The sequence below is a fragment of the Saccostrea cucullata genome, unplaced genomic scaffold (genome assembly GCF_032062105.1).
Source record: "Saccostrea cucullata isolate Sc308-1 unplaced genomic scaffold, CSIRO_AGI_Scuc_v1 ctg941, whole genome shotgun sequence".
NCBI classification, from domain to species: Eukaryota; Metazoa; Mollusca; class Bivalvia; order Ostreida; family Ostreidae; genus Saccostrea; species Saccostrea cuccullata.
Window position 1 is genome coordinate 68,956 of NW_026941324.1, and position 11,015 is coordinate 79,970.

General features: G+C 33.9%; 1 protein-coding gene across 1 annotated transcript; it reads left to right on the plus strand.

The window, feature by feature from the left end:
- The first annotated feature begins 1,183 nt into the window (after window positions 1-1,183).
- On the plus strand, window positions 1,184-10,774 carry LOC134257630 (uncharacterized). The gene is made up of 4 exons (XM_062740222.1): window positions 1,184-1,334; window positions 7,257-7,433; window positions 7,844-8,102; window positions 8,471-10,774. Exons 1-4 carry the CDS (start codon window positions 1,251-1,253, stop codon window positions 9,733-9,735), a joined length of 1,785 nt encoding a protein of 594 aa, XP_062596206.1. The 5' UTR covers window positions 1,184-1,250; the 3' UTR covers window positions 9,736-10,774.
- Window positions 10,775-11,015: the final 241 nt, after the last annotated feature.

Here is an 11,015-nt window from a genome sequence, read left to right on the forward strand (position 1 = left end):
ACTCATCTTGGGGTTTCATCAAAAAAATTGTCGGTATTATTTTATAATAATTTGGCAAATAATGAACGTATCAAGCTAAATTTTTCAACATTTCTTTATTTTTTGTTGTTTTATGTTCCCTATAAATTTTGAAAGCACGGACTATATAGTACTAAAGTTATCGCCTCAGTCCACGAACTTTTTGATAACCCCCTCGTAGATCTGACTTTCGTGGTTTAACTTGTCTTAATATGATAAGTTGGAACAAGATTTTCAAACAAAAGCAGAGTTTAAAAAAAAATTGATTGATATGATACTAATTAACTACTCTAATCATGATGCTAATTACAGGAATTACTAAATTATATTTATTAACTTTCCATGAGAGAGAGAAAAGGGGGTGTAGAAACGCAGAATCATGCGAAATTTAAAGTACTTAATATTTCAAAAGTTTTAATTGCAAATTAAAAAAAACAAATTTATTAAAAGATTCCTGTTCTCAACTATTGCTAAGTCATAATCATGATAATGATTAAGTCGCATGGAATATTGACGTTTTGTCTGCATGTTTTATGTCAAGATCCGCCACACGCGCACTCTCTGTATCAGACAAACTGCCAAATATGTACCTATGTAAGTAAATATATATCTTTCTCGAGGTTGACATTAAGTAATATTAAAACAGCTGTTCATGTCAATGTCGGCGTGTGCAGTATACATGCATTTAATGAACAGTCCGAGCACAGGCCCCGCCCACCGACGACAGTACACGAGACAGTCGGGCATTTGTCTTGTTTAGCGTAGACAGAAAAATGTTAAAACTTGCCCACAAAATATATATCCTTCTATTAATCAGATTTAACGGTATTTTTCCTCCTTCTCGTGCAGTGTTAGACGGTAGCATAGTATAATGCATCGGCCGCGTTCTGATTAGCGATTGATTATGATATATTGAGATTGATTGACGCGTCTTTCATTGGTCCGATTAAACTACCGAGTTTTCCCTCGAGGCAGACGACCGAGTGATTAGACGTTAAATATGTGGACATTGAACGTGTGTACACGTCAAGAAACAAATAATAATATGGCCGAAAAATTTTGTACATGGGGGAAAAATGAAACTGTCTCTGTTTTGTTCACAACGTAATACATCGTGAGACTTGACTTTTTCTCTCTCTAATTTCCTCAGGTGTGTTAGAGAAAAGTAAACCACACCTGTCTGGTGGAATTTGTGAGGCCCCGGACGGGAGACGGAAAATCTTGGATCACCGATGGATCCTTCCGTGGTGGAAAGTCTTCAAGCTCTAGAGCGGACGGCAGCCTGGGTGAACCAAGTCGCTCAGATGCGACAAATGGTAAGCTTGTACCGGTACATAGTAACTAGCAGTCCTAATAACGGATATTTTATTTTTCATTTCCAGAACCCCCATCCCTTTTAAAGAAGTCTATACAAGTTCATAGTTTTTTTTTAAGATAATTTTTTGTATATCTTGTATCAAACTTTTATTGTAAAGATTTCAAAGTGACACGAAAATTTTAAGAAAAATTAATGAATCAGATATAGTATACACTTTTTGAACATATTTTATTGACAATATGTCAAAGGGATCGGACACAAGTTCTAACAACTTAGGTAGTCCTCTCCCATATATAAAATCTGCATAGCCATACAACATACTTTACAAAATTTTACAATAATAAATACATATACATAGAAGAACAAAGATAATTATTTTCTGAATGAGGAAATAATATCAATTACCAGGTATTAATAATGGTGATAATAAATATAGTGTTGATATTATAAAAATATAATAATTTCAATAGAGATAATACAATTTACATAGGGTTAATTAAAACGACCTGATTCCTGAATAAATTTTTGAACAATACCGAAAAATTTTTCATTTTCCTGCGAAGATAAGGAATCATCTCCCCATAGCAATTTGTGCACATTAATCATTTTTACATTATAAGTTAAAAGTAGTGCATTCATCATTAGGCGTCTAGGTTCAAAATATTTTCTACAAACAAAGAAAAAATGATGACTATCCTCTTTCATACCACAAGAACAATTTGGATTACTTATGATATTACATCTATACAGATCATTATTTAAAATACAATTGTGTCTTAATTTTGTATGTAAAATGTTCAGATACCTTTTGCCATATGAAAAATACTTGGGAGGCTTATCCTTATTATTACTCAATTTTCTTTTAAAAATTCCTATTGAGGTTATTTCCCTTGTTTCGGTGCTTAGTGAATTCCATTTGCGAACAGTATCGGGGACAAATGATTTGTTATATAATTCAAGCCTGCATTTAGGTAAAGAATAATCAAATGAATTTCGAGTATTGTAATTTGAAACAGTGTTTCTAACCATCGGTACAATGTTTTTTAAGTAATCAGGAACTAGGTTATTGTGGATTTTAAACATTGTTAAAAGTTTTGCTTTGTCTCTTCTTATTACAAGAGGTTCCCAACCTGTTTCAATATACAACGAATTTCTTGATGCTAATACTGAAAGACCAGTCACTATTCTAGCGGCTGTCAGTTGAAGCTTTTCAAGTTTATCAATATCTGCCAGCGAACAGCCTGACCAAACTTCAGATGCATACTCAAGTTGTGGTCGAATAAAAGAAGTGTAAAGTTTGGATAACGTATCTCTAGACACTGAAAATTTAAGTTTCTTGAGAAGTCCTAGTTTTTTGTAGCCTTTACTGACAATACTATCAATATAATCTGACCAACCTAATTTGGTTGAAAAAATAACACCAAGATGTTTATGTTGAGATACATATTCTAACTGACAGTCTTCAAAAAATAATTCAGGTAACTGGTTTGTATTTTTTAAGCTGAAGAATAATACCTTTGTTTTACTTGGATTAAATTTCATTAACCATTTTTTGGACCACTCATCCAGAATTTTTAAGTCATGATTTAGATGATGTTCAATGAGACGAACGTCACTCGAGCTTTTTTGTAAAGAATTATCGTCTGCAAATAGTCTGCAAACAGTTATCATGTTTTCAGCTACATCATTCACATATATCAAAAATAAAAGAGGGCCAAGGACAGAGCCCTGAGGTACCCCAGCATGCACATTTTTCACAGAAGAAAATAAATTTTTATACATAACTTTCTGTTTTCTATTGTACAAGTAACTTTCCAACCATTCTAACATATTACCGGAGATACCATACATTTTTAATTTATGAATCAAACCCCTATGCCAAACCCTATCAAAAGCTTTTGATAAATCACAAAAAACCATACAACAATATTGCCCTTCATCAATACTTTTTACAATAGTATGATAAGTTTCTAAAAGTTGGTACACAGTTGAGTGACCAGGCAGAAAACCTGCCTGATATTTGTAGAACAAATTATTTGCGTGAAAAAAATTATATATATGTTTGAATACAACTCTCTCAAATATTTTACTTACACAACTCAAAAGAGATACAGGTCTATAATTTGAAGTGACTGATGGGTCATCTTTTTTAAATAATGGAAGGACATGTGCTAGTTTCCAACTTTCAGGATAAACTTTGAGTCTAAGAGATTTATTAAATAACAGACAAAGTGGCTTAGCTATGGATTCTTTACAAGATTTTAACATTTTGTGGCTGATACAATCAGGGCCCACAGCTTTATTTACGGGGAGGATAGAAATAATATCAATAATCTCACTTTCTTGGATATTTACGTCACAAAGTTTTTCTACATTTTTGGACTCAAAATTAGGTAGCTCGTATTCCTCATCTTTTATATCAGAGATGGATGTAAAAAAGTTATTTAGTAATTCAATTTTCTCTTTGTCGGAAAATGCGTATATAGGATCACCATTCTCATTCACCTGTTTAATAGGGGGTATTTCGGATGAAGTTTTAGTGTGAAAGACATCTTTTAGTAATTTCCAGTACAGTTTGTTATTATTTTTGTTTGCGTCGTTTAAATGAGAATCAATGTTGTCATAGTAGTTAGCTCTGGCATATTTTTTCATATTATTTACTTTATTTCTAGCTTTTCGAAATTCTTCTTTATCTGATTCTTTCTTGGTTTTCTGTGCTTTATTTCTTAATCTATTCCTAAGTCGTAAATTTGTTCTTAGTAATGAATCCATCCATGGTTTGTCGTTTGGTCTTATTGTAACAGTCTTTTCGGGTATACATTTATGTACAATTAGCATAAATTGTTGTGTAAAGTTTGTTGTTGCGGTTTCAATATCAGTTGATTTTGAAATAATGCTTTCCCAATCAAAGTTGTTTATTAAAATATTAAGTTCTTCTATATTTGCTTCTTTATAGCTCCATACCTTACGTTTGTATGAAGAGTTGTTACAGTAATTTTGTTTAACATATATGTACGTAGCTTTGTGGTCACTGATGTTTGTGTCAACCATTAATGTACCCGAATCAAATATGAATTTTTCACGACTAATAAGAATAGGGTCTATCAGAGTTTTTGTAAATTGTGTTACTCTCGTAGGTTCGTTTATTACGTTTGACAGCCCAGTCATATTCATGATATTATAAATTTCATGATTTTGATTTATTTGAAGAAAATCTACATTAAGATCCCCAAGTATTATAAAATTGTTTGACATATCACTTATTCTTTCAATGGACCATGAAAATTTTCCCCAAAAATCATTGCTCGAGTTTGGTGGACGATAAACACAGCAAATAAATAAGTTATTGTTTGGTTGTTCGATTTCGATCCAAATACTCTCTATGTTTCGTGGTTCTAGATCATCCCGTCGAGTAACTTTTAGAGAGTTAGAGACATATATCATGATTCCCCCACCATATGAATTCCTATCCTTTCTAAAAATATTTCCAAATCCCTCTATATGAAGATCATCATTGGTTAAATTTGAATTTAAATGGGTTTCTGTAAAGCATAATATATCAAAGTCCTGTACTAAGTAAATCAACGAGTTATTTTATTTCTGATACTTCTTATATTCAAATGTATAATATCAAGGGAATTCTCAAAAGATGGACCAGGATTAGTCTCAATATCCCCAGATAAGAGTATTTTCAAAAATATGAAAAGCTGAGAAAAATAATTTATGATAATTAGATATGAACCCATTTTTTTCAGATGAATTCGATATAATGCATTCAGTTGGTATAGAAAATAAAACAAATCAGCAATGTTGAAAATCTTGAATGAAGACCTACTCAGTATTCCTCTACATTTCATATAGAAAACCCCGATAGCGGAACGATATTGTTCTACAGTATTACCCATTATCAAAAAAAATGGAGAATGAAAAAAATGTAAATCGCCGCAAACCGGGTAGCGCTCAATTCAGATACAGACGTATGGCTAGTATATGTTGTAAATTCAATATGTAAGTAAACATGAAACATATAAAAACAATAGTGAAAAAAATAAAAACTGAAAAAATAGTCAAAGATCATGCGTGCTGTCACCACATAATGAAGGTGGCGGATTACAATGAAAAAACTCGAAACGATGTTAACAAAGAAAACACAAACAGATGTCAAAAAGTGGCGACAGAAACTGACATAGCAGTAAACTTGGTATTTACAAAACACGGCGCTTGCGTTGTACGAAAGCGTAGCAAAACATTTAAATGTATTTGGTCTGTTAAGACAGACTGCTATAGCAAATAGCATTAAATGAACACGTATGTACATAACAAGTTTGGAATGCACTGGCGAAGCTCCGAAGTTAAAAAAAAAATATTTTATATACATGTTTATACTTATATTTCTATGTTAAATTTCTTTTTATCACATTTAAATTAAGAAGTGTCATACACAAAGCCAACATGGTCTAAGTCTGTGTGTCACTTGGAACACCCTGAGTAATGTAGCTAAAGTAAAGCGTTCAGAAGATCGCGATTTATTTATACACGTGAAGATATTTACATGTCTTTACCTTATGGCTACTTGTGGGCATCGCTTACAGGTGTTGAAGATTGGATTTCTTGTGCGTCTTCAATTGACAGATCGTTATCATCACATCCGCGAACATCTTCACCTGTTTGGAAAGGAATCAGATCTTCTTCTGAGCCTATAGAAATTTTCTTTCTCTGTTTACCGATTGTTTTTGCGAAAATCCTCCCGTCATAGGTCCAGCAGCTATCCAGTCCTTGTTCCTTCACTACGTTTCGCGTTTTCCACAATAGTGACGCTCTTTGTTTAGTTAATGCCTCGTTTATGAAAATGGGGCCTGTTTGCTTGGATGGATTTCGATTGTAAGATTTAAGATTGCTTTTTTTAGCATACACAATTGCTTTATTTCTGTAACTCAGAAATTTGACTATAATGTCTCTTGGCCTATTTGCTTTCGGGTTAAATCTGCCTACCCTATGACTTCTAGAGATTTCGTTAATAGTCATTTTTTCATCATTTTTGGTGAGAATTAGACTGTTAATGACAGTATACACTGTACACGTATTCTAGTGCCTGGTACATATTTGTCCATGGTCTGTTTTCTAATTCTGATATAAGTTAATTGAGTATGAAATTTTCTTTAAGGTAATGCTTATACATACATGAATCGATAAAATATTTTTTTTTCTTAAAGTACATTTCCCAATTTTTGACCGTTTTCATTGTAGCCATTTATTAGTCAGACAGAGCACATGCTTTGTCAAGTTCCCTGTGTAAGGCATTCAGGCACATGAACATTGTGATAGTAATTCTCCATATATATCAGGATAAAATATATTTAAGGAACATGTATTTATAAAGTCAGAAGAAAATTGTACAGGCTTGTGGAAAATAAAAAATAAATTTGATAGTGTGATATATATAATGCAGAATGTAGATATTTAGAATTCTAATGAGGTAACCCCCCACCCCCCTCCCCAATCCAAACACATTGTACAAACTCTTGAAACCTTTACCATTACATAATTACCAGCCAGTCATGTGGACTTGACCTCTGAGTTCAGATTGTAAAATTAGTGTTAAAACAGTGTATAAAATTATGCAGAATACATGTAAGCAAGGCAAGCATTAATCAAATTGATTGATGTTGATTGGATGGTTTTTTTCTTCAGGTACATGCATTTACATAAAGAAAAGGACTTCTAGCTTTTTCTCACATTTATTTTCCCATTTTGAATTTGAATCAGCCCCTCTAATGTACATAATCATGTCTAGAAATGTAATCACGAGTCAGTCATATTAGCCACACACCGGCCCCCTTCTGCAAATTTATTTTTTTGTTAACATTTTATACCAGACAGTGTTCGCATCTATTGACATCCATTTTTTTTTCCTCCCCAGTGTAACTTTGCGGACATGAAGGAGGACTCCACAGGAGATAGCAATCCAGACCGCGACGCCTGCAGCGACAAAGATTACGACGATATTCCGGACAGTTACGAGGGCTTCCAGACAATGGAACCATTCGGATCCAGCGATTCCAGTCGCCAGGCAGATGCCGGTTCCTCCAGCACGATGGTAAAAGAAATTTTAAAAACTTATTGAAAAACTTTTCCATGGATGGTTTTACTACATGTTTTTTGATACTGAATTTAATACATGTTTCAGATTTTAATTATCGTTAGAAAAATAAAATCATAATGTCAAGAATTCAGTAAAAAAAAAAATAAAGTAAAACACTTTTATACCAAATATGCTTATAATAATTAAAATAAATTATCACTACAGTGTAGCAGTGAAGTGATTTTCATTCCCCATGATTTTAAAAACATATTGATACTGAACGAATATAATGAATTTATACAGAGATTAAGGTTATAACTACCATTAATGGTCTGTCCTTGGCACCTGGTTACATGTGGGTTTTTTTACTGTTTTGTGAAACCAAAAAGTGTTCGAGTCTACTGATGTTTGGGATATCTTTTCAGGACTTTGTGGACATCCCTGCCACAGTCCAGGAATTCAAGGCGTCGCTGGAGAGTTCCGGAATCTCCCAGAGGTTCGCGGCCAAATTCATCATGGAGTCGACCAGTCAAGGCAATCTGAGCTTTCTCCTGGAGAAGGGCAAGTCTAAACACTGGTCAGAACTGAGTGGGAGGGGGCGGTTACCTTATATACGCATGAGGAGGTGGTTAGACAGCCCAGAGGAACAAAGAATTACGCTGAGTCAACTTAGCATGACTAAAGGTAAAAGGGGGATTCACATGTAGCCTTTCTTGTTTAGTTCTGAAGAAAGGCAAATCTACATTTTCACACCTATAGATTTCAGACTAAAAATTAATATAGAAATGACTTGGGAAAAAAATCTTGTATTTAAAATTTCAAAATATTAGTGCCGATTTACCATTTTTGACATTTCAACATAATGGATGTATCCTGCAGATGTGATATTTAAAATGAGTTGAATGAGTTATATACCAAAACTCATGAAATGAAAGTTTTCATGTACTTTTCTTTTGTCTTGTAGTTGTTTACCTGCTAGCAAATCACCAACAAATTTATATGCCACTTAAATTAAATGCAATGCTGTATTTTATTTTAATTTTTTTTTTTAGAGTTCAAGAAAACTGGTCCAAAGGATGGGAGTGGAAGAAGGGGGAAATTTACCCTGTTCCAACTGATGGTGCTCTGTCGATTCTTCGAGGAGGATCAGAACCCGTCCCTGAACACACGAATGCTATTGGCTGAAAAACTCCTGGTTTCCTTGGAACGGATCACAATATGGTTTCAAAATCAACGAGCCCGTGGATTTCCCGCTAAGCGTGTGCTATGTCTGATGAGTGTGGATCGGCAGAATGCAGAGAGTGAGAAAGCCGAATTTGGACGAAAATATAAGAACATTCAAGACGATATCCAGAAACGGACCCAGGCCTTAACTGGTGCTCTACAAACAATGGGTGGGCAAAGCCCTGATATTCCAAACTCTGTGAATCGAATCAATGAATCGCTGAACACAGGTTCAGTAAATGGAATGACAAAACATCCCCAAAGTATTCCTGGACCTGTAAGCAATAAGGATTTACTTGGTCCTGGGTCTATACGATCTCTGCCAGCCTCTTTACCAATGAATCAGAGATACAAACCCTATGACATGCCCCCTGGGTGGAGAGGTAGTGAAAGGTACAGTAATTTCACAAATTATCTGCTGCATCAGTCCTCGAGTTCAGCCAATGGCAACATGCACACTGTTGATCCATATCAGCAGAATCCAGCAAATGCCAGCATACAGAAGGAGGTTGGAGAGATAGGAAACTCTCTGCCTTTAGGAAAATGTTCCTCCAAGAAAGAAATAATCAATTCACCAGATCCCAGGCCAACATTTCTTGTACAGAATTTGGCCAACTCAACAGTTTTCAATAGGCCAAGTACAGAGGGTGTGTATCCTTTACAGAAAAATGGAGTGGACAATGCTGTTGAGAAAAAAGATGCACAGATTCCAACTTCAGCAGTTCAAAAAATGTCTGAGGTGGTGGAGACTGCTTCTAACTATAGTAAACAGAGAAGTGGAAATTCCTCATTCTCAAATTGCCAGAATAAGTCTGATGAACTAGAATCTTTGAAGTGGAGTGTTAAAGTGGAGCCAGGGTCAGAGGTCACAGACATTAGTCTAGCCAAGTATAAGGCCCCCTCTCTACCACAAGGTGGCACTAACTTCTTTCCGGGAGGAAGTGATGTCACTGATCATGTGATGGACTTGGTATCTGTCAAGACTGAGAATGTTGAGAATGGGGAAATGAGGGAAATGGGCAGTGCCCCAGGAGAGTTGACCAATCAGCTGGGGTGCTCGGGAGGAAATGTAATCTGTGGGATGACACAATAAAACATGCAATGTGGAGCCAAACTGATGCTTAGTAATAATAATTGACCTTTCATAGTTGTTAAAAGGATATTGATCGAGAAACCTAAAACAGTATCTGTGAAAATGAAAGTAGAAAAGGAAAGAGAGTTTTATGTTTTGTGATACATGCCTAAATTATTATATGATAAAGATTTAAAGAAAAAGACCAGATTATAGAGACTTAGTAGAAAGTTTTTGGAAATGCTATATTTAAACATTTGCGCTTGTATACATGTTGTGTATAGGGATTCAAATAATTTTTAGCACTCGGTAACCCTAGTGGTTCATTTGCTTTTTCGTACTTCATAGACATCTAAAAGAAAATACAAACACAAAAAACCCCAAAATAATCAGAACTCAAATAAATTGTCCAAAAATATTAATTTCACTCACTTCGCTATAAACTTGTATGATACATATAAATTAATTATGAACACATAACATTAAGACATTAATATCTTATTGTGGGTAAAGTGTATGCACATGCATGTTTATACATGTTCAAATATAAATGTATTGGACTAAAATTGTAAATACTTTTTAAAATGAACTATCGATCATCCTTGTTTAAAAAATTTTTTTAACAGTCATTTAAAATGTGCATTTTGCATATGTAATTTTTACAAATTTGAATGTAAGTGATGAAGCGACAAGATTGAAAGGGCCTTTAAAGAAAAGGTGAAATAAAATGCGGATTCTTTTACATTTCAAGAATTTGAGTGAAGCTGTATTTGCCTGCATTCTACATTGATTACAGTTTGTCTGTGTATCAAAAGTCGGGGTTTATGTTTTGTTTTGTACAGTTTAAGGCATAATTACTTATTTGTTGTGTGTATTTGTGCTGAAATATGTATTTATTTCAATTGTTAATAATTATGTACATGTATATAATGGTTGTATAACTTATTGTGAGTGCCAGTTTTGTTTTCTTTTATCTCCTTTTTTCTTTCTTTAGAAATGAATTTTAACCTATTTTTTGAGCTTTTAAAGATCTTTAGAGAATAGGAGTGTTAAAATGCCTAGTATGTGTATAATATAAAGTTAAAATTTATGCGATCTTTTCCTCTATATTCAGATGTTGTTAGAGTAAATAATTTTAAGGAACAACACCTTTGAGGAAAATAAAAATGAGGACGCCAAGATAATTCATGGTTTTAACAAGTTAACTGTGAACAGTTTTGTGTGCTAAGATTGTCTGATTGAACCCTGGGCATATAATTTTTTACCCCATGTTATAATTTATATAGCAAAGACTGTGTTAG